The sequence below is a fragment of the Symphalangus syndactylus genome, chromosome 4 (assembly GCF_028878055.3).
Source record: "Symphalangus syndactylus isolate Jambi chromosome 4, NHGRI_mSymSyn1-v2.1_pri, whole genome shotgun sequence".
In the NCBI taxonomy this organism is placed as follows: domain Eukaryota; kingdom Metazoa; phylum Chordata; class Mammalia; order Primates; family Hylobatidae; genus Symphalangus; species Symphalangus syndactylus.
The window spans coordinates 89,486,159-89,512,073 of NC_072426.2; the positions used below are offsets into that span (position 1 = coordinate 89,486,159).

The 25,915-nt window shown below is 36.4% G+C and overlaps 1 protein-coding gene and 1 pseudogene across 9 annotated transcripts in view; one reads left to right on the forward strand and one right to left on the reverse strand.

The window, feature by feature from the left end:
- Window positions 1-25,915, reverse strand: part of CCSER2 (coiled-coil serine rich protein 2) — a 194,794-nt gene that overhangs the window by 51,426 nt on the left and 117,453 nt on the right. For 6 of the 9 annotated variants that reach the window (XM_055275495.2, XM_055275494.2, XM_055275493.2 and 3 more), the window contains one exon: window positions 4,027-4,110. In XM_055275495.2, coding sequence (XP_055131470.1) covers window positions 4,027-4,110 — 84 coding nt within the window. Of the gene's footprint in view, window positions 1-4,026; window positions 4,111-23,875; window positions 23,942-25,915 lie in introns of all 9 variants that reach the window. The other 3 variants (XM_063638140.1, XM_055275489.2, XM_055275491.2) reach the window with 1 other exon arrangement.
- Window positions 12,321-13,538, forward strand: LOC129480934 (calcyclin-binding protein-like; annotated as a pseudogene).

Here is a 25,915-nt window from a genome sequence, read left to right on the forward strand (position 1 = left end):
GCAAGGGCCAGATCACAGAGAGCCATGACTATCATGCATTGCCTTAGCTAGGGAGTGACATATTTGCATTTGAGATGGCTTTGACAGGTGTTTAGAGGACAAATTTTAACAGCGGCAAGAAAACTGAGCTAGGCACTTATGAAAATATTATAATAATCTAGATAAGAGTAGGAGCCTGACCCAAGAGAGTGATAATATAGATGACAAAGGAGAGAAGAAATCAAAATTTTGAGATTTTTGGCAATTCACTGCATGTGAGAAAAGAACAGAGGAGCATTCAAGGGTGACACTGTATTTCTAGCTTGAGTGACATGGTGAATAGCTGCGCCAACAAAAGAAATGGCGAATACGGAAGAACAACAAATATGTCCAAAGAGGAATATGTGTGAGTTTTAAATATATTGTTACATGGGCGGGTGGGGGGTAGGGGGGAGGTGGGGATATGGTGGAGCCAGAAGAGATCTTGAGGCTTCTTCAGTTCAGTATGTCAAAGCACTGTATGTTGGGGTATTGGTTTCTGAGCTCAAAAGTTATCAACTTTTTCATTAAATAAAATGTTTAAGATATCTCACATACAAATACAAACACACACACACGTGGCAGGTGAGAGAGACAGAGTCTGTGTTAGAGGTACTTATGGGTGGGACATACAATAGAAGTGTGTCAGGTGGGCAACTGGATTACCAAGCATGAAAGAAAGGAGTTTTACATGTTAGCCATATATGCCATATTTGAAATTATGAGAGTAAGACGTTCAAAGAGGACTGGACTAAAGACATAAATCTAACATGTAAAGAAGAGGAGAAACCTACAGGAAAAAATGTTGAAAGATATGAGGGATTCCAGAGAGAAGTGACACAAAAGCCAAAGGAGAAAGCTTTTAAAACAAAGGTCATGTCAAACGTCTACAGCATTGAAATGGTAGCTATTTTCATTGTTCCAAGTTTTCACATTAACTGGAAAGGAGTTTAAAGGGAGTAAAGGAAAAGTGTATTTGATTTACTGAAATTAAGTGAGATATACAAATTTACAAATGAATAATGACAAGAAAGTAGATGAGGCACACTCAAGACAGATGAGAGAGGAGGAAGAGATGCAGTTAGGTCCTTAAGCAGCAGCAGAAGACAAGAGTTAGGAACACAGAAGAGCTGATCTCCCATAGCACAGTGGACACTTTTCCCCTGTAACTGGAACAAAGGAGTAAGAATGAGACAAATATAGATAAGTTAGAAGGCAAGAAGGAGGCTGGGAGCAGTGGCTCATGCCTGTAATCCCAGCACTTTGGGAGGCCGAGGTGGACGGATCACGAGGTCAGGAGATCGAGACCATCCTGGCTAACATGGTGAAACCCCGTCTCTACTAAAAATACACACACACACACACACACACACAAAATTAGCTGGGCATGACGGCGGGCGCCTGTAGTCCCAGCCACTCGGGAGGCTGAGGCAGGAGAATGGCGTGAATCCGGGAAGCGGAGCTTGCAGTGAGCCGAGATCGCGCCACTGCACTCCAGCCTGGGCAACAGAGTGAGACTCCGTCTCAAAACAAAAAAAAACAAACAAAAAAACAAACAAAAAAAGAAGGCTAGAAGGCAGGAAGCATAAGATATTTACTGGATGAATAAACATAAGGCTACCTGCAGAGGGTGAGAAGTATAGCTGAGCATGGAGCTTGGAGAGGGCTATTTGGAAGAGATCATTAAGGGAATGGGAGAGGGATCTGTCCTGAGATTAAATAAAAGGCTAGATTAGAGGCATGGTAGGTCCAATGGAGACTTTAGATCTTAAAATTTTAATGGCACAAGATGCAGTATTTGTGTCATTTGAAACTGCACTGCTAAACCATTTTGGATGAAAGGTGACACAGTTGGGGATTTGCTGATTAAAATGCAAAAGAGATCAGAATACTGAAGAAAAGAAACAGTATGACCTATTGCATCTCAGCTTAAATAAGAAAGACTAGGAATAATATGCCTGGAGGGAAATGGAGCAGGGACAAGAAATAAATACTGTGTAACAAAATGTCTATCATATGGCCAGACACAGTGGCTCACGCCTGTAATCTCAGCACTTTGGGAGGACGAGGCGGGCGGATCACGAGGTCAGGAGTTCGAGACCGCGGTGAAATCCTGTCTCTACTAAAAATACAAAAAATTAGCTGGGCGCAGTGGCAGGCACCTGTAGTCCCAGCTACTCGGGAGGCTGAGGCAGGAGAATGGCATGAACCCAGGAGGCGGAGCTTGCAGTGAGCCAAGATCGCACCACCGCACTCCAGCCTGGGCAACAGAGTGAGACTCCGTCTCAAAAAAGAAAAAAAAAAGCAAAAAATGTCTATCATATAACATTAAATATTTAGATGAACTAGAAAGGAACACTGAAAAAGAGTAAGGATACCAATTGCGTAAAAATGTTGGAATTAATTATTTTTCTTTAAAATATAATTTCTTGTCCAGGTGTGATGGCTCATGCCTGCAATCCCAACACTTTGGGAGGCCGAGGTGGGTGGATTACCTGAGGTCAGGAGTTCGAGACCAGCCTAGACAACATGGTGAAACCCCATCTCTACTAAAAATACAAAAAATTAGCCAAGCATGGTGGCAGATGCCTGTAATCCCAGCTACTTGGGAAATCGAGGCAGCAGAATCGCTTGAACTCGGGAGGCCGAGGCTGCAGTGAGCCGAGATTGCGCCACTGCATTCCAGCCTGGGTGACAGAGCAAGACTGTGTAAAAAAAAAAAAAAAAAAAAAAAAAAATTCTTTATATGTAAAAAAGTTTTTCACACACACACACACAAATTCAGTAAAGAGGTGAACTTTGCTTTTAAAATGTCAGTCACAAATTCACAATTTTCTTTTCTAAACTGGGAGGTCATCAGAGATTACCTAAGTCAATGGTTCTCAACTGAGTGTTGAGAAGAGATGGCCTGCTGTGAACCTGCTGACTTAATGTATTATACTGACAGCAGGATGAAAGCTCAGGGTTGGGAAGCAATTTGGGCAAAGACAGGTAGTCAACAAGTTGAAAAGCCAAGATGAGAGAATGAGATTGACTACTGTACTATACTCTTGTGATTTTGATTGCTTTATATACAATCTTTTTCCCAATAAATCACTCTGCAACCTTTAAGAAAATAATGCTTTTCTGCCCCACTAATTCCAGGCCTGGCCCCTTGAATTGTTTTGAAAGTGATATGTGCCACATCCAAGCAGAATTCACATGTGATCCTATCAAAGTTCTCTTCCCACTGGCACAATAACATGTCCCACAATAGCAGCTGATCCTGCTCAGTATGGATCCCAGAATGAAGAAGACACATGAAGCAGAGTCCCAGCTGATCTATAGCCAATATGTAAGTGAAATATAAATTTTATTATTATAAGCCACCATTGCTTTCAGGTTGTTACTGTAGATGACTAGCAAACACTAATAAGTGTACCCTGAAAATGGGATGTAAAAGCTAACTATAACTTGACTTGGAAACATTAAATTAACCAAGAATCTTTGTGTGTGCTTAAGAAATAAATATGTGCTTAAATAGTTGCAATATAAAAGAGTTTTCTTCAACTAAAAATAGACATAAAGATAATAAGAATTATAAAAAAACACTTTCACTCACAAAAATACATCTGTATTCTGTATTTTTAAACATGAAAAAAGATAAATTAATCTCATTTTCAGTATACTTCTTCAATTTTGGGATTTATATATGAGAAGCACCTATAACCATTTTAACTTTTATTCCTACTCATATTTTAAAAACTCAATTATTTATCATTATGAGCAATATATTTTCTTTTTAAATCCTGTAACAGTAGTAATACAAGGACAAATCATTATCCAATTGATAAATTCAAATTAAAGCACCACAGAGATACCATTTCAACTTAACAAAGTAGCAAAAGTTAAGAACAAACCTGATGCTTTAGGTATTAATACATTTATTATTGTTTTTGTTGTCATTGTAACATTATTTTAGTATTTAAAAAGAATTCTGAAAAATCCAGCATGACTACATAGTCATACCTTATATACTTTATCACCATCTTCTGGTTCTGGACTGGATGGCAATGACAGTTGAATATCATGCAATGAACCACTTCCATCATGCTGTCAGAAAGAAGCGAAGAAAAACACTAGATTAATATAGTAATTGTGGACATTCAGTTCAACCTGAATTTACCCAGAACAAATGCTAGCATGGTGAAGACCAAATGCTAGCATGGTGAAGACCAAATGGGAGATAAAATTTTAGAAATCTTCATTTCCCCTATATATACTGTTAGAAGGAAATGTGGAAGAAGATAAAAGGGAGCTACGGCAAGAATAATCTGTGGAAGTAAATAACGGATACTATATAAGCGGTTGAAATAGAGAACCATTAAGCGTATGAGTAATTTCCTAAAGAATTTTAAGACTGTTTCACCTAAGAAGAGTGTAAAACAAAAGTCAACTGAATCTGCTTTGGTTTAGACATGTTTTGAGTACAAAGGAGCCATAAACAATAATATTAAATAACTCAATAAGGCTTAGCAGCAAAAATAACTGAATTAAAAATACTAGCTACATGAGGATATATATCGCATAACTCCATTTATATGAAGTCTGAGAAAAGGCAAAACTAATCTATGGTGTTAGAAATCAGAAGAATGATGGTAGACTAAAGGGAAGGGGGTTACTGACTAAGAAGGAACATTAGGGAACCTAGCAGGAAGCTGGAAATGTTCTATGTCCTGAGTGTATTGTAGTTAAACATACATATGAAAAGCTTGAGCTGTGTACTTCAGATTGGTACACCTTAACCACTTTGGCAAACACTTACTGGATGTATATCATGCCTCAAAAAAAGGTTGAAATAAAGATTTTTGTTCTAAAACATTATAAAGAAAATAAGATGACAATATTAAGTTCCACCCTTTGCTGAATTGGTTTAGTAGTAAGAAACCACATGCTCAATGGTTCAGAAGGACAGCCTCAAGAAAAATGAACCAGTGGAGAATATAACTGGGTGACGTGCTACCTTGATCAGGACTGAGCCCCTGACCAAGGCAGCACAACTGAGGTTCAACAGCTTATTTGTTCATGATTCCTGGCTGCCTCAGTAAACCCAGTGACTGAACCAGCAAACTTCAAGGAACATAACATCGCAATCTTCCTCAGATGTATCTTTTCTGGTTCTCCCATACCATGGATAACGTCTACAATAGGGGAGGTGAGCATGTAGGTTATTTTCTTCTTAATTTATTGTACTGTATACCCACTGACACAGAATCTCTAGGGATGGGGCCCAGAATTTCTAAATGTGTATTTAGGGAAGTTCAAAAGGTAATGCTGATTGACAGTCAAGAGTAAGTGTTTGCCAAACTTCCAGCATAGATAAATTACTTTTCTATGGTGGTGTCAAATGGACAGTAAGACTTTGATCTAAGAACATAGGCAACATTCTAATGAATAGCAATATTCTCAGAACACATTTTTAAAAATTAAGAAATAAAGAAAGTAAACTTAGTTTTACAGGACTCATCTCAGTAAAAAGTTCATCTCCATTATTACTGCCTAGACATATAAAAGCATTGCCAGTCCTACCTACAAGTATATTTGAGAAGAGAGACAGACTGTAAAATTTGAATTATTTCCAAATATCTAAATGTGTTCTTCCCAACTGCAATGCAGGAACTCCAAGGAATATGAGACAACACAAGCACATACTGCTTTGCATTAGATGCAGGTGCACTTGTGGAAAGTGTACAGCAGAATAGAAAAAATAAAACAACAGCATCTAGGATAGAGGAAAAAAGAGAAGTCCAGCAAAACAGAAAATACCAGAGAGGTCACAAAATACCAGGAACTGAGTAAAGTAGCTCCGTAAAGCGTTGTAAATTCATCGGTTCATCCCTGAGCAGCACTTGCTTGGATCTGATCCTAAAGAGCATAGCAAAGACTTTGAAAAATAACCTAAGATCACTTCCCAGGTCCCAGACTAGCCTCTGGAAGATGTATACTCAGAACAGATCTGGAAAGCAGGGCAAAAGCTTTGAAAACAGAGCTGGCATTAAAACCACAATCAAGACAGCTAGCTGTACCTTGTAGCCTAAATTCAACCACATTGTTTGCCTGTTTAAAAACAAAATAAAATAAAGATTTAAAGAAGATCAGGAATCTCATTATACAACATTCAAATATCTAATATATAATCCAAAATTAACTCAACATCTAAACAAAGGAGAAAATGTCAACTCACAAAGGAAAAGACAATCAAAAAATGCCAACAACAAAATGACACAGAAGGTAGAATTGGAAGAGATTTTAACAGAGCTGTTACTAAAATTCTCCAAAAGAATAAATTCTTGAAGGGACTACAAAGAGAAAAATCTCAGAAAAAAACAAAACAAAAACAGAATATAAAAAGTAGAAACAAATGGAAATTTTAGACCTGAAAAGAGTCAAAAACCAAAATTTTAAAATGCACTATTGATGGGCTAAATACTAGCTAGCATTTCAGATTACACAATAAACTTAAAGAGAGATTAACAAAAATTATCCAATCTGAATGACAAAGAGCAACAAGATTGGTCAAAAAAAACTGACAGAGCCTGTTCAGGAACATATGTGGACAGTAATAAAAGAGCTAACATTCCTGTCATTGAAGTCACAGAAGGATAGGGGTGGGCAGAAAAAATATTTCAAGAAATAATGGATAAACACACCCCAAATTTGGTGAAAGACACAAACCTACAGATTTGAGAAGCCAAATTTAAAAGAACTAAAAATACACCAAACATATGCTCTCTGAATATAAGAGAATTTAACTAGAAACTAATAACAGAAAGATAATCTCCATACGCTTGAAAAGTAGACAACCTTCTAAATCATCCTTGGATCAAAGAAGTCTCAAGAAAAACAAGAAAATATTGTGAATTGAAGGAAAATAACAGACACCACATACCAAAATTTATGGAATGCAACTAAAGCAGAGTGATAAGGGAAAATTACAGAATGAAATACTTTTATTAAAACAAAGGTGTCAAATCAATAACTGGAGCAAAACAAACATACAAGCAGAAAGAAGAAAATAATCAAGAGCAGAAATTAATGAAACTGAAAATTAAAAAACAGAAATAAATCAATGAAACTAAAAACACATTCTTTGAAAATTGCTAGACATCTAGCAAAACTGCCAAAATGCAAAAAAGAAAGCACAAATCAAAACATTATCAGGAATGAAAGCAGAAATATCATTACAGACACCTCAAATGCTAAGAGTAAATAAAGCAATAATAATATGAATGACTCTACACACACAAATTAGACAACTTACATGAAGTGGCAAAATTCCTCAAAAGCAACAAACTCTTGAAACTCACCTAAGATGAAATAGATAACCTGTGTAAACATATGACTATTAATAAAAATGAATTCATGGTTTAAAGCCTCTCGCTAAAAAAAAAAAATCTGAGGCCAGATGTTTTACTGGCAAATTGTTCCAAAATTTAAGAGAATAACATCAATTCTATACAACCACTTACAGAAAAGTCAAATTAAATTAATAAAATCAATTAATGAGGCCATTAATTGCACTTCCCTCATACTAAAACAAAGACAGTATAAGAAGACTACAGATCAATATTCTTCATGTATAAGGATGCAGAAGTCTTTTTAAAAATCTCACACGTGTAATCCCAGCACTTTGGGAGGCCAAGACGGGGGGATCACCTGAGGTCAGGAGTTGGAGATGAGCCTGGCCAACATGGCGAAACCCCATTTCTACTAAAAATACGAAAAAAAAAATTAGCCGGGCATGGTGGTGCACGCCCATAGTCCCAGCTACTCAGGACGCCGAGGCAGGAGAATTGCTTGAACCTGGGAGGCGGAGGTTGCAGTGAGCCAAGATTGCACCCCCACACTCCAGCCTGGGCAACAGAGTGAGACTCCATCTCAAAAAAAAAAAAAAAAAAAATCGAAGAATCAAAACCAACAATATGTAAAAAGGGAAATACATCATGAGCAACTGAGGTTGATCCCATGAATGCAAAGCTGGTTCAATAGTCAGAAAGCAACGTAATTCACCAAATTGAGAAATAAAAGGTCTGCACAATTATCTCAATAGACACAGATAAATTTCCTGGCAAAATTCAATCAGGATTTTAAAAAACTCAGAAAGCTAGGAATAAAAGAACTTGCTCAACCTGATAAAGTTCATCCAAAAAACCCACCAGGCATGGTGGCTCATGCCTGTAACCCCAGTACTTTGGGTGGCCAAGAGGGGCAGATCGCTTGAGCCCAAGAGTTCAAGACCAGTCTGGGCAGCATGGTAAAACTCTGTCTCTACCAAAAATACAAAAAATTAGCCAGGTGTGGTGGCATGCACCTGTAGTCCCAGCTAATTGGGAGACTGAGGTGGGAGAATCACCTGAGCCTGGGAAGTCAAGGCTGCGGCAAGCCATAACTGTGCCACTGCACTCCAGCCTGGGTAACAGAAGGAGACCCTGTCTCTGACGCCCCCCTAAAAACAAAACAAAACACCCTACCAGTAACATCATATTTAATGGTGAAAGATGGAATATTCTACCCCAAGACGAGGAACAAGGCACTCCTATTCAGTATCATAGTGGAGTTTCTATCCAGTGCAATAAGGCAAGAAAAAGAAATAAAAGGCGAACAAATAGGAAAGAAAAAAATAAAATAACCTCATTTAGACACAGAATTTATGGTGTAGAAAGTCCCTTAAGTACCTATAATAAAAGTACTAGAAATTTGGGAGGCTGAGGCAGGCAGACCACATGAGGTCAGGAATTCAAGAACACCCTGGCCAACATGGCAAACCTCCATCTCTACTAAAAATACAAAAATTAACCAGGTGTGGTGGCACACGCCTGTAATTCCAGCTACTCAGGAGGCTGAGGCAGGAGAATCGCTTGAATCCAGGAAGCGGGAGTTGCAATGAGCTGAGATCGTGCCACTGCATTCCAGTCTGGGCAACAGAGGGAGAACATCTCAAACAAAGACAAAAACAAAAACTACTAGAACTAGTACATGAATTTAGCAAAATCACAGCATACAAGGTCAATATACAAAAATCAACTGTTGTATGGCAAACAACTGAAAATTGAATTTTAATAGAACTACCATTTATGATAAGGCAAAATCCAAAAGACAAGGGAAAAAAATCCAAAGTAACAAAAGAGAAATAGGTACAAATCCAACAAAACACAGACTAACTCTGTATATTAAATATAGGTTGATTTCTTTCACATATATGTATATACATATATGTGTATATATATGTGTATATGTGAAGGAATATATATGTGTGTGTATATGTGAAAGAAATCAGAGAGAACTAAATAAATGGAGATATCCTCTGTTCATGAATGGAAACATTAAATATTGTTGAGATATCAATTCTCTTCCAAATTCAACTGTAGATTCAGTATTCTCCCTATTAAAATCCCAGCAGAATTATTTTTTGTAGAAATACAAACGCTGCTTCTAAAATTTACATGGAAAGGCAAAAGAACTAAAATAGTCAAACAATTTTGAAAAGAGAAAGTTGGAAGAGTCACACTACTTCAAGACTTACTATAAAGCTCCAGGAATCAAGAGAATGTGATAATAGCAAAAAGATAAACATACATCAAAGGAAAGAAAAGAGTCCAGAAACAGACCCACACATTTATGGTCAAAGGCATTTCTGACAAAATTACAAACGCAAAACACTATGGAAATAATATTCTTTCCAACCAATGGTGCTAGAACAACTGAACATATACATGTGATAAAAATAATCTTGGCCCATAACTCATACCACATACAAAAACTCTTAAAACAGATTATACACCTAAATTTCAAACTTAAAACTATAAAACTTATCCACATAAACATAGAAAATAAAACTTATCCACATATAAAACTTATCCACATAAACATAGAAAATCTTTGCAATCTTAGGTTGAGCAAAGATTTCTTAGACCAAAAACATGATCTATGGAAAAAATGATGGTAAAAAAATGATAAATTTTACTTCAAGAGCAGAACTTTTGCTCTCATGCCTGTAATCCCAGCCTTTTGGGAGGCCGAAGCAGGAGGATCACCTGAAGTCAGGAGTTCCGAGACCAGCCTGGCCAACATGGTAAAATCCCATCTCTACGGAAAAAAATACAAAAAATTAGCTGGGCATGGTGGCATTCACCTGTAATCCCAGCTACTCCAGAGGCTAAGACAGGAGAATCACTTGAACCAGGGAGGTGGAAGTTGCAGTGAGCCTAGATCACGCCACTGCACTCTAGCCTGGGCAACAGAGCAAGACTCTGTCTCCAAAAACAAACAAAATTTTATATATATATAATTATATATATATATATATAATTATATATAAATATATATATAATTATATATAAATATATATATAACTATATATTATATATTTATATATCTGCATATATAAATATATATGCAGATATATAATATAAATTATATACACAATATATATAATTATATATACACTATATTATGCTCAGTGTTTTACTTGAATGATTGCAGATATTTTCTTCCAGTCCATGTCTTCTTTTATATATATAATAATATATAATTATACATATTATATAATATATGTATTATATATAACATATAATTAAATATATAATAAACATATAAATATATTATATACAAAGATATATATTATATATATAAAAGAAGACATGGACTGGAAGAAAATATCTGCACTCATGTATATATTTATATATTATTTATATAATATATAAATATAATATATAAATATATATTGTATATATAATTTATATTATATATACAATATATATTTATATATTATATTTATATTTAATATATAAATTATATAATATATAAATATATATTATATATAAATAATATATATAATTATATTATATATAAATAATATATATAATTATATTATATATAAATATAATTATATAAATAATATATATAATTATATTTGTTATATATTATATAATATATAATTATATATTATATAATATATAATTATATATTATTATATATATAAAAGAAGACATGGACTGGAAGAAAATATCTGCAATCATTCAAGTAAAATACTGAGCATAATGCATAACTCACAGAAAGCCTTTTTAAAGTGTTAGCTAATTTTAAAACAATAGTAACAAAAATAATGCGAATGTGAAGGTGCAGGGTTATTAACTCACAATTGTACATAGTTGCCCAAAAAGCTACTCCCATTTTTAAAAATATCCATTTGTTTCATCACTTACATACCTAATAAAGGAGCTGTATCTAAAATATATAAAGAACTCTCAAAAATCAGTAAGAAAAGACATTTATGTTAACAGGCAAAAAAGACACTTCACCAAAAAAGATATACAAATGGCGAACAGTCATATGAAAATATGCTCAATATCATTAATATTTACACAAATGCAAATTAAATCAACAATGAGATACCACTAAACACCTATTCAGTGGCTTTTAAAATACACTGATAATACCAAGTGCCAGCAAGAATGCAGAACAATAGTTACATTCTTACACTGCTAGTGGCAATACAAAATGATATAGTCACCAAGGAAAACAGTTTGGTAGTTTCTTAAAAAGTTAAGTTTACACTTACCATACAACCCAGCAACCCTACTCCCAAGTATTTACCCAAGAGAAATGAAAGCACATGCTCACGTGAAAATCTGTAAACAAATTTTTACAGCAGCTTTATTTGTAACTGCAAAAAAATTAGAAAGCAACATAAATACCCTTCAGCTGGTAAATGAATAAGCAAACCGGTAGCATTAAAATAGAACACTAACTCTGCAATATACAGAAACAAATTCCTAATACACGGTACAGCATAAATGAGTATTTCAAGTTTCATTATGTTAAGAAAAAAAGCCAGACTCAAAGGCTATATATTATACTCAAAAGGCTATATCATATCCATTTATAGGATAATCTTTTCATATCAGTGGTTGCCAGGAGCTAGCAGTGGGTGTAGAAATTGACTTTAAAAGAAAATAAGGAATTCTGGGAGGTGATTGTAATAGCTGCACAATTGTCAGTTAAAGCTCATAAAACTGTACACTAAATTCATGTAGGTGGGGGTCTGTGTTCGATTTGAAGGCTCGGCATGGCGTTTCCCGTTCTCTCCCCTGTGTGGCTGCAGCTCGGGCCTTTGGCCTGACCCAGCCCGATCTAGGCTTTGGAAGAGCTACAGAAACATCTAGAAGAAGCAAAGGTGTTGCTGGAGATGGCTACTAGGAAAAGAGTACGTGATGCCCTTACAGGTGAAAAAATCCAAAATTGAGACAGAAATCCAGAACAAGATGCAACAGAAATCATAGAAGAAAGCAGAACTTCTTGATAATGAAAAGCCAGATGCTGTGGTTGCTCCCGTTACAATGGGATATACAGTGAAAACCAGTAATTATGGATGGGATCAGTCAGATAAGTCTGTGAAAATCTACATTACCTTAACTGGAGTTCATCAAGTTCCCACTGAGAATGTGCAGGTGCATTTCACAGAGAGGTCATTTGATCTTTTGGTAAAGAATCTAAGTGGGAGGAGTTACTCCATGACTGTGAACAATCTCCTGAAACCAATTTCTGTGGAAGGCAGTTCAAAAAAGGTCAAGACTGATACAGTTCTTATTTTATGCAGAAAGAAAGTGGAAAAGGCTGGGCGCGGTGGCTCACGCCTGTAATCCCAGCACTTTGGGAGGCTGAGGCAGGCAGATCACCTGAGGTCAGGAGTTTGAGACCAGCCTGGCCAACATGGCAAAACCTCGTCTCTACTAAAAGTACAAAAATTAGCCACGTGTGGTGGCAGGCACCTATAATCCCAGCTACTTGGGAGGCTGAGGCAGGAGAATCACTTGAACCCTGGAGGTGGAGGTTGCAGTGAGCCGAGATTGTGCCACTGCACCCCAACCTGGGCGACAGAGTAAGACTCTTTCTCAAAAAAAAAAAAAAAAAAAAAAAAAAAAGAAGAAAAGAGAAAAAGAAAGAAAGTGGAAAACACAAGGTGGGAGGGATTACCTGGCTCAGGTTGAAAAAGATTGCTGTTCTTACACTGCTAATAAAGACACCTGAGACTGGGTAATTTATAAAGAAAAAGAGGTTTAATGGACTCACATTTGCACGTGGCTGGGAAGCCTCATAATCATGGCGGAAGGAGAAGCACAGGCATGTCTTACATGGTGGCAGGCAAGAGAGCATGTGCAGGGGAACTGCCCTTCATAAAACCATCAGATCTCATGAGACTTATTCACTATCATGAGAACAGCATGGGAAAAACCCTTTCCCCCATGATTCAATTACCTCTCACCAGGTCCATCCCACAACATGTGGGGATTATGGGACCTACAATTCAAGAAGAGATTTGGGTTGGGACACAGCCAAACCAAATCAAGTGCAAAGAAAAAGAGAAACCCTCCTATGATACTGAAACAGATGCTAGTGAGGGATTGATGAATATTCTAAAGAAAATATATGAAGAAGGAGATAATGATATGAAGCAAACCATTAATAAAGCCTGGGTGTAATCAAGAGAGAAGCACATCAAAGGAGACAGAATTTTGAGACTTAGAAGTCCTTTTGGGAACTGTATTGTGGAAATACGGATGTTGCCAATAAGGAAATATTGGTGAGCTGCATATATAAATTTGATATCTTATTTAACAGCCTTCTTCTAAGTAAAGGCAATGTATTCTTCATTTCCCATGAGAGGATTTATTTAAATAAAATATGCTTATTAAACACTCAGAAAAACTGTACACCAAAAGGCTGAATTTTACTGTGTATATTGCATCTCAATGGAACTGCACTAGCTTGAATGATGTCCCCCCCTAGAAATTCATGTCCATCCAGAACCTGTGAATATGACCTTACTTGAAAATAGGCCTTTACAATGTAATCAAGTTGAGGTCACACTGGATTAGGGTGGGTCATAAATCCAATATAGCTGATATCCTTATAATAAGGGAGAAATTTGGACGCACAGACACACAAGGGAGAAGGTCATGTGAAGACGGAAGTAGAGACTGGAGAGATGCATCTACAAACCAAGGAATGCCAAGGATTGCTGGTAACCATTAGAAGGTAGAAGAAATGCAAGTTTCTCTTACAGAGCCTTCAGACAGAGCAAAGCCCTGATGACAACGCCTTGGTTTTGGATTTCTAGCCTCCAGAACTATGACAGAATAAACTTCTATTGATGTAAGCCTCCACGGTGCGGTAATCTGTTATGGCAGCTCTAAAAAACTAAGATAAGATTTGATCAAAAAACAGCTAAAAGCAAGCAAAAAGGAGAGAGAAACACCAGATAAATCTCAACAATCACACCCACAAAAAGCTGAAATAGCAATATTATTGTAACACGAGATGCAGGGTAGCATTAAAGGAAAGTATTAATAAACAAAGAATTCTAATTAGTAATCAGAGGACCAATCTGCCAAAAAGATGTACCAATCATAAACATGTATATACCTGATACAATAGCCTGAAAATACTAGAACAAAAAAGGACAGCATTAAAAGGAGAAACTGAGACATCTGTAATTATAGCAGGAGATTAACACTACTCTCAGAAATTCACACATCAAAGGCAAAAATTTAGTAAGGATAAGCAAGATATAAATAGTACAATTAACAAGCCTGATATAATAGACATACTGCTACCTAAGATACAGAAAATAAATATTCTATTCAAACGAACAGAGCCATCGTAAAAACTGACCACGCTGTTGGCTAGAGATTAACAAACTATGGTTCACAGGACAAATCTGGCCAGCTGCCTGTTTTTACTACAGTTAAGAAGGCTTTCACATTTTTAAATGGTCGCATTTGAAATGTTTTATCTACATAATAGCCTCAGTTTTGTGTCTTGCCCAAAATGGCTAAAATATTTACTATATGATCTTCTAAAGAAAAGTTTTCCAAACTCTGTTCTAGCCCACAAAGAAAATATTAACACCTTCCAAAGAACTTATATCATAGAAATATATTGTTCTGATCAATTTAAAAATTAGAAATAAATTAAGTGAAAGCCCCATATACCAAGTCATTATTTTTGAAAACTGAAAAAAAACTGAAATAAATGCATAGGACAGCCCACGACAACTAGGAGTTACTAGTGTTTAAGTTATTAATATGCTTCAAAGAATTCTGCTCCTTTTTATTAAACAGTCTAGCAGTCCAGATTTTAGGAGATCAAAAACACACAAAAAATTATTTCCATTAAAGCACAAAAGCCTTAAAGACTAGGAATATAACAACAACTGAATCAAATAATAACCACCCCCTAATAACTGACACTAACCAATGGTTAGTACTCTCTATTAATCCTTGACTACAAGCAAAGTGCCCAGGCCAAAATTAGGAAACATTTGGTGTGTGTGTGGGGGGGGGGGGGGGGAGGGGATCATAAAACAGAAAACATACTCTTTCTAAAAAATACTGAAGAAATAACTTCATGCATTCAATTTTCATGTTTCACATTATACATACTAAAGAGCTAACATTTATTCACCAGTGCTGGGTACTGTTCCAAGTGTTTTGCATAAACATATTTAATAAATGCATAGGAGAAAAAATAGTACAAAAAATCCATAGCAACTGAACAAAAAATAAGTAATTCATAGTTAACTGACTGTCTAGGAATTCTGGGCTGCTTTACTAGGTGAAATGTTTTAGCAGTTTCTACAGGTTCTAGTTAGAATTTCTGAACTCTAAATGCAATTAGGATGCTAATACATTATCGGCATTTTATTAAAGATGGATAAACCTTCCGCTATTCTAAAAGCATTAGAGGACTATTGTCAGCAAACCATCTTCCACTCTTCTTTTTTGACACATCACAATGGTAAACTTTTGTTCTAATACTATAATTCTTCCACATGTTAACTTGCTGAAAACCCTGTAACAAACTCCATCTTACCCAGGTGATTCTTCCATGAGTTTGCAAAAACTGAGATCTTCCTATGAGTTCCAGAGCAGCTGCAATGGACATGGATACTTGAAATGACTAACAAAAATGTTTGGCAGCACTGACAAGTCCCTACTAACAAGCATCATCAGTGATGTCAACAAAGCTGCCTTGTGATTCAGATGTGCTACAACACAATCACAAGAGGCATCCTAGGAAAGGGAGCAGAGGAAGAGGACAGAGACGTTTTCTTTCTTTTCTTTTTCTAAGTTTTTTTTTTCTTTTTTAAATACAAAGGTATATAGATGAACAATCACATCACACAGTCCAGAATGTGCACTACAAATAATTTTTGAGTAATATTGTAAAATTCAACAGTGGGATTTAAAATCTACTAATTCAAGCTACATTTGAGAGGATTTTAAAAACACTGACTTATAAAATCTGATTTTTTAATAAGCGCTTTAGAAGTGAAGTGATCCTCACAGATGGTCAGGGCAAAGACACTTTGAAATAAAAAACATATCTATCTGGCATCTAAGTTAACTGGAATGTTGTTATATATAAATAGAACCTTTATAATATTCTAAGCAAATAGTATTTACAAGTTTTTGGTTAAATTTTTTTATTGAACCTACACATTTACATATCTGTTACATCTGTACATATCTGAACCCAGATATCCCTTCCTGTAGGTTTGTTTTGGCACTTAAAGATATTCCTAATTTCTACTAATTTTTCTAGATTTTGATTTTTAAAAAATATCCAACTCCTCAAGCCATCTGTGTTCTGCTACAGTATAAGAAACTAAGTTTTCCTAAACTAATAAATTTTCCTCAGTAACTTTTGCATAAAATCTTTCTATATGCAGGTGGACGCAATGGCACATGCCTGTAGTCTCAGCTACTTGGGAGGCCAAAGTAGGAGGATCATTTGAAGCCAGAAGTTTGAGGTTGCAGTACTTTATGATCACACCTGTGAATAATCACTGCACTCCAGCATAGGCAACACAGCAACACCCTGTTCTTTAAAAAACAAGAACAAAAACAAACCAAAAAAAAAAATCTTTCTATATCCAATTATTTTTTACTAAATACTTCAGCACATATTTCTATGTTTCCTATTCTCTTTCAATGCTCTATGTGTCTATTTGTGTATTATATCCTGCTCTAAAGGGTTTTTCCCCTTTCTCCTTTTCAATGTACACAAATCTTATCCTTTGGTGTTTCCAATTTTGGAGTCATTTTGATAAATTCCAAAAACAAAGCTGTTGTGATTTTGGCTGAAATTGTATTAAATCTGTAAATCATACTGAGAAAAACTGTAGATACACACCATACACTCAAACTGTATTTTGTACAATCTTTATACGACACACTATTATACACTCAGATTGTATCTTACACAATCTTTTTATAACACCTAATTTGTTACCCTTTGCAACACATCATTCTTGTAATTATTTAATACATGTATATTCCTCTAGACTATAAGCTAGCCATCTTGATTACTACTTTAATATCTGTAGCATTTATAATATTTAGTCTTCCCATAGAACATAAATGGTTTCTACAAAGTTTCGCAGGTTTTTAAAAATAAAACATCACAAATGTCTCTCAGTAAATTTATTGATAATTTAATGTTTTATTGATGCAGTGATAGCTGCCTTATTTACTACTGAAGTCCCAGCTCTATGATTTATTGGCCTTAGAGTCTTGAGCATAGTATTGTTTATCTACTAGAACAGAGTTTTCTATTTTGGGGGGTGGGGACATTGATCCACAATAAAAATACATTTTATAACACAACCAAGTACATATATACATGAATAGGTATTCATTTACATGTGTATGCACATATTCATGTGTGTAATATAGGGAGATATACATATATCTCTCACTAAAAACAAATTTCATGAAAAAGTATTTGTCCTTATTACATGTGATGTCCTCTGATAGTTTTATACTGTTTTACTTCATTACCAAAAATTCTAGTCATCATGAAAATTCATTTTAAGACCCACTAACCGATTTTAACCTATAGTTTTCGAACAATGTACTGGGTACAGGTTAAAAACTGTGTCCTCTTTATTTTTATCTTCATTACTACCATGATCCTTGGTACTGACAGAATAATAATAAACAAATGCAGGTATTGAAGTAAATAAAATTAGCTTTCTGGGCTGCTACATAAAATTGTGAACAATTAAAAACCCTTGACTTTTATGTTACTATGAAACATGTTGTTATTATTAACGGCCAACATGCATGAACTGCGTTACATGTATCAGGTTATGCTGAAACATCAGCATACTATGCTTAGCATTTTAGAATACTATCAGCATAGTATGCTTATCATTTTAAGATACTATGCATGATACTATGCTAGCATTTTAATGTGTTTTTTGTTTGTTTGTTTTGTTTTTGAGAGGGAGTTTTGCTCTTGTTGCCCAGGTTGGAGTGCAAGGGTGTGATCTCAGCTCACCACAGCCTCCGCCTCCTGGGTTCAAACAATTCTCCTGTCTCAGCCTCCCGATCATTACAGGCATGCGCTACCATGCTCAGCTAATTTTGTATTTTGAGTAGAGACGGGGTTTCTCCATGTTGATCAGGCTGGTCTTGAACTCCCAACCACAGGTGATCTGCCCACCTCAGCCTCCCAAGTGCTGGGATTATACAGGCATGAGCCACCGCCCCCGGCCCTACATTAGCATTTTATGGGAATTACCTCATGCATTCTTCACAATAGTCCTGAAGTAAGAGCTATTACAATCTCTATTATCTTTTCTAGGAAACTGCAGCACAGAGAGTTTAAGCAACTTTTCCAAGCTCGTACAAGTAGGAAAATTTGCCTGAACCCAAAACTCCACCTTGGAATTGTCTATTCTGATTTTTTTCTTGAGACAGATTCTTACTCTGTTGCCCAGGCTGCAGTGCACTGGTATGATCTCGGCTCACTGCAACCTCTGCCTCTCGTGTTCGGTGATCCTCCCGCCTCCGCCTCCCAAGTAGCTGGGACTACAGGCACATGCCACCATGCCTGGCTAATTTTTGTATTTTTAGTAGAAATGGGGTTTCGCCATTTTGGCCAGGCTGGTCTTGAACTCCTGACCCCAGATGATCCACCTGCCTCGGCCTCCCAAAGTGCTGGGATTACAGGCATGGGCCACTGTGCCTGGCCTGATTTTTCTTAATTACATTTATTCCTATTAACTTTCATCATTGAAATGTAGAGATTCAGCATTATCCCAATTATCTCACAACTAAAAACAACCTCAATGTCTATCAATAGATAAACTGATAAAAGTCAAATTGTGGTACATATATGTAGAATGGAGTCTATTCAGCAATAAAAAGAAATGAACTACTGATACTAGCAAAACAGAGATGAGTGTCAAAACCATTAAGGCGAGTAAAAAAATTCAGAAACAAAAAGAGTACACATCAAATGGTTCCATTTTGATGAAATTCTAAGAAAGATAAAACTTTAGAACCAAAAGCAGAATAATGGTTGCCTGGGCCGGGTTTGAGAAAGAACTGTCTGCAAAGGGAAATGAAGGAACTTTATCAGGTACAGAAATGGTCTATACCTTGAACGTGGTGGTAATTACACAATTGCATATATTAATCAAAACAAACTGTACACTTAAAATGGGTGCAGTTTATTTGAATGCACATTCTGTCTCAATAAAGTTGATACTTTTAATTCTCCTCTTCACCTTCCTATTCCTTTCTTAACAAGCCATTAGGTAAGACAGAGCAAAATAGGTTTCCACCCCAAAAGCCCAGCAGGAAGTTTCAGAGCCTAAGTAGGTTGAAAAAGCATGTCTCCGTAGGGAGGCAGCTTACCAATATATGCCATATCCCAAAAGGAGTGAAAACAGTATCCATGAGGGGTGGGGAAATAGCTTGATATTAGAGTCAAATTTAAGTGGAAAGAATAGAGTGTATGTGCATAATCAGCAGCCTGGCATGGGCTATCAGAGTCAAAGCAGAGAGAGGTGGATATCCACACACAGGATGGCCTGGCACAGATTGCCAGAGCTCAGGCATGATAATGAGTAAAGGGTTCAATGCCAGGTTTCAGACCCAAAATGGGTAAGGAGGGCATCCATGTGTAGACTTAACTGACGTGGTGTCAGAGGCCAAGCAGAGTGAGAAGGTGTCCATCTGGAGATGGGGATTGGTGTGGGATATCAGAGCCCAATGGGCTGACAAGGAGTCAGAGCTGGAGTAGTATGAGAAAAGGGTACACAGAAGAGTGGGAGCAGCCATGCATGAGGATTCAGAATCTTAGCAGGATAACAAAAATAGCCGGGTGTGGTGGTGCATACCTATAGTCCCAGCTACTTGGGAGGATTGGTTGAGCCCAGGAGGTCGAGGCTGCAGTAAGCGGACACTGCACCACTGCCCAGCCTGGGTGACAGAGCAACACTCTGTCGCAAAAAACAAAACAAAACAAAACAAATGAACTCTTCACACTTTAAGCCCTGAATCCACTGATCGCCCACAGACAAAAACAAATAAAAGTGGACCTCTACCTCACACCTTAAATGCACCAAAATCAATTCCAAGTTATTTGAGATTCAATTGTGAAGATCAAAATTCTTAATTTTTTAGAAAAGAATAGAATATTTTTATGACCTCAGAGCAAGAAAGGATTTTCAAACGAGGAATTCTAAAAGTGCAAACCACAAAGAAAAAAGTCTGATAAATTCACTATATTAAAACTAAGAACTTTTTTTTCATCAAAGGATATCAGAGAGTGAAAAAGCACTCTACACAATGGAAGATAATATTTGCAACACATATAACCAACAAAGTACTTGCAGCTAGAATATACAAAAATCTCTCTCTCATACACACAAAAGACATGATTGGGCAACAAACATTCCATAAACATACAAAAAGGTTCAACTTTATTAGCAGTCAGGGAAATGTAAATTAAAACCGCAATTAAATGTCACCATATTCTATCCACATGACAAAAATTCATAAGTTGGATAATATCAAGTTTGCATACATGTGAAACAATGAAAAACAACATCTACTACTTGAGGGGAGTAAAAAAGACTGAACTACTTTGGAAAACAGTTTGGTTTTTCTAGGGCAAAATATTTCCACGCTTCAGGACTCAGAAATTCCAATTCTGATTAGATACTTCAGAGGAACTTTCTCACAGTTGTACCAGGAAAATGTTCAGAGGAATATTATTTGTCAGAGTCAAAAAAAAAAACCGGAAACAAACAAAATGGACATCAAGAGTAAAATAGACAAAGACGTTATGTTTTGTTCATAGATTGGAGCACCAATAGAGAAATGAAAATTAATGAAGTAGAGCCAAACATGAATGAACCTTAAAAAAATGTTGAATGAAAGAAGCCATAGGGGAATACTCACATTATAATTTCACTTATATAAAGTTCAAAAAGAGGCTAACCTTATATTCACGGAAATACAAACACAGATGGTAAAAATGAGAGGAAAAACAAGGGAAAACTCTAGGTTCTGGAAAAGAAAGGTACTGCAATCAGGAAGGAGCATACAGGGAGCTTATTAATGTCTTATTTCTTAATCTGGGTGGTTAAGAGTACAAGCTCCTTCACATTGTAAGTTAAACTGAACCCTTATGTTGTATATATTCTTATTATGAATATTTCATAAACTCATTTTTTTCCTGGAGTGATAAGAAAAATATGGGGATAGGGAAACAGGCATGCTCTGGCTTTTCTTTGGTTCTTTGCTACCAAGTGGCAATCATTCAGTAGCCTCTAAGCTCTTGGTGAACTCCACTTAGGATGATGCCACTAATATTCCATCACCTACCACTGCCACTACACCCACTGCCCCCACACACAGTGAATTGGAGAATTATATGAGGGAAAAATTATTGGTTTTATTCTCAACGTCGGAGGGGAGGGAATAATGAAACTAAACATTTGTATATCACATTTGACAGCTCATAAAATACTATTATATACTCCATTTTTATCCTCAAAACAAGCATCCTGAAGTAGACATAACGTAAATCATAGGAATCAAATATTTTGCAATGCAAATAAAATGTTAGGAAGAGGTATCATCATGCCTTTCCATTACTCCATCTTAAATTCTTCATTTCTTATTGCAAGGTCAAAACAGATGATGACTGTGATAATATGATAAGAGCAAACAAAAAATAATGAAAAGAAATGAGAAGGGGAAAGAGTGGGTGGGTATAACTACTTTAGAAAACCTTTGTAGTACCCACTAAAGCTGAATATTTACCTAACTTATAATTAACCCAGCAATCTCACTTATAGGTATAAATACAATAAAAATGCATACATATGTTCACCAAAAGACACATACTAGAATACAGCAGCAAAACTGTTCATAATAAACAAAAAAGGAAACCTGTCCAAATATCTATTATAGAACAAATGAAATAAACTGTGCTATATTAACACAATGGAATACTCTACAGCAATGAGAATGATGCAGAAAATGGATGACTCATGAATATAATATTAAGCAAAAGAAGCCAGATATAAAACAATAATATATCCTATATTATTTCATTTCATTTCAAAGTTCAAATACAGACAAACTCATCTATATTTTCAGAAATCCACTGGCCACCATGAGAATGGGCAAGCAGAGGATTCTGTTCTGGTAATGTTGCATTTCTTGCTAGATGCTGGCTACACAGGTATTTTCAGTTTCTGAAAATTCATTAATATAAATACTTATTGGCCGGGCGCGGTGGCTCACGCTTGTAATCCCAGCACTTTGGGAGGCCCAGGCGGGCGGATCAAGAGGTCAGGAGATCGAGACCACAGTGAAACCCCGTCTCTACTAAAAATACAAAAAAAAAAAAAAAATTAGCTGGGCGTGGTGGCGGGCGCCTGTAGTCCCAGCTACTCAGAGAGGCTGAGGCAGGAGAATGGCGGGAACCCGGGAGGCGGAGCTTGCAGTGAGCAGAGACTGTGCCACTGCACTCCAGCCTGGGCGACAGAGTGAGACTCCGTCTCAAAAAAAATAAATAAATAAATAAAAATAAATAAATAAATAAATACTTATTAATTATACCCTTTTCTGTATGTATATTATGCTTTGATAAGAGGTTTTTGAAACAGGGTATAGAGACTTAAAGAGACAAGATACCGGCCAGGTGCGATGGCTCACGCCTGTAATCCCAGCACTTTGGGAGGCCAAGGCGGGTGGATCATGAGGTCAGGAGATCGAGATCAACCTGGCTAACATGGTGAAACCCTGTCTCTTCTAAAAATACAAAAAATTAGCTGGGCGTGGTGGTGGGCGCCTGTAGTCCCAGCTACTCGGGAGGCTGAGGCAGAAGAATGGCGTGAGCCCGGGAGGTGGAGCTTGCAAGTGAGCCAAGATTGCACCGCTGCACTCCAGCCTGGCGACAGAGTGAGACTCCGTCTCAAAAAAAAAAGAGAGAGACAGACAAGATACCACAAAAAACTATCTTTTTCATCATGTCCCCACATTCTTCATGTCAGGGTCAAAATTCTTATTCAAAATTTCTAAATCAGGCAATAAACTATACAGAGATATTAAGCTAAAACAATTCAAAAGCCCTGAGTTTAAAATGCACTCTACATTAATATGCAACTGGGTGATCTTGCGAAACACAATTAAATTTCAGTCTTAGTTTTCTGACCATTAAAATTGAATTACTAGTGTTGTCATTCTTATCCCATAATGATGTCGTGATGAGTAGAATGAGGTACACAAAGAGATGTTTAAACTATAAAGTAATCTTAATTTGAGTAAAACCACAAATAAAAAACAGATCAAAGGCCAAATATAATGGTTTACAATTTTTAAAATTTTGTGTGCAGTGAGAACTTTTTTCAAGTGAACTCTTAAACGGTACTATTTAATAAAAATTCCTTTGCTTGGGTTTGGCTAAGGGGACACAGAATGATGGTAGAATTAGTGTTATATGTTACCTTCACACTCTCTTCTCCCTGCTGTCCTTCAAGGTATCTTCTAGAACACCACTGTGTGCAACAGGCCTTGGAGTCATACAGATTAGGGTAAAAAAAAAAAAATCCTGGTTGTATCACTAATTAGTTTTCTGAGCCTCACCCTTTCCAACTATGAGGGTGAAGCCAGTATCACTTACTTTTCAGACTAGAGATAATGTATATCGGAGAACCTAGAAGAATGTCCAAATAAATTTAACGACTTTAGCCTAAAATTTGAATGGGTGCAACAGCCTCCTAAATATTATGACTTAAGTCACTCCCTCTGCTATTCATTTTCTACATATCCCTTAAAGTAATTAAAAAAAAAAAATAACAATTTGGCCAAGTCACTTGTCTGGCTTACTACTACCAACAGAACAATGCCCCAGCTACCTTCATGGCACACAAGGTCCTTGACAACCTGCCCTAAATCTATCTATCTCTTCTGCCTCTTCTCTAGCATCCTACATTTTTTTTTTATTATTATTATACTTTAACTTCTGGGATACATGGGCAGAATGTGCAGGTTTGTTACACTGGTATACATGTGCCATAGTGGTTTGCTACACCCATTGACCTGTCATCTACGTTAGGTATTTCTCCTAACGCTATCCCCACCCAGCCCCCTACCCCCGACAGGCCCTGGTGTGTGATGTTCCCCTCCCTGTGTCTATGTGTTCTCATTGTTCAACTCCCACTTATGAGTAAGAACATGCAGTGTTTGGTTTTCTGTTCCAGTATTAGCTTGCTAAGAATGATGGTTTCCAGCTTCATCCATGTCCCTGCAAAGGACATGAACTCATCCTTTTTTGTGGCTGCACATTTTTTTTCTGGTAAATCTGTTTAAGTTCCTTGTATATTCTGGATATTAGACCTTTGTCAGATGGATAGATTGCAAAAATTTTCTCCCATTCTGTAGGTTGCCTCTTCACTCTGATGGTAGTTTCTTTTGCTGTGCAGAAGTTCTTTAGTTTAATTAGATCCCATTTGTCAATTTTGGCTTTTGCTGCCATCACTTTTGGTGTTTTAGTCATGAAGTCTTTGCCCATGTGTATGTCCTGAACGGTATTTCCTAGGTTTTCTTCTAGAGTTTTTAAGGTTTTAGGTCTTATAATTAAGTCTTTAATCTATCTTGAATTAATTTTTGTACAAGGTGTAAGGAATGGGTCCAGTTTCAGTTTTCTGCATATGGCTAGCCAGTTTTCCCAACAGCATTTATTAAATAGGGAATGCTTTCCCCATTGCTTGCTTTTGTCAGGTTTGTCAAAGATCAGATGGTTGTAGATGTGTGGCATTATTTCTGAGGCCTCTGTTCTGTTCCATTGGTCTATATATCTGTTTTGGTACCAGTACCATGCTGTTTTGGTTACTGTAGCCTTGTAGTATAGTTTGAAGTCAGGCAGCGTGAGCATCCTACATTTTTAACATATCCAGTTAATTAACTGATCACTGGATAAGACACATACTTTTTAAAAAAACCTTTTTTCCCCCCAGAAACAATAATGCATGGAGAATTAGAAATGAGAAAACAGATTTTTTAAAAAACACACAAGAAAGAAATTACATTCTCACCATCCAGGAATCATCACTAGTAACACCTTAGAGCATATCCCTCTGGAGAAATACACAGATGTAGATACAGATAGATAAATGATTATAATGTATATTACAGCCTTATAACCTACTTTTTTCAGTCAACAATCTCCCCTTTCCATTTTAGTAAATTTCCATCTCATCTAATATACAGGCCATATTCAAATTTCCCCAACTAATCCAAAATGTCCTTTATAGCTGATCTGTCCAAATCAATATACAATTCAAAATTTCACACCGTATCTACTTGTCCTTTACATTTCTTTTAATGTAGCACCATCACCCTTCCCCACCATCTTTTAAAGACATTAAGAAGCCAAAGAGATCTCACTACTTTTCCTACTGAATGTCCAACCTTCTGAATTTGTCTTCTTCTCATTCTTTTATCACCCATTTTGCCAGAAAGAGAAAAACATACATTTATGACCC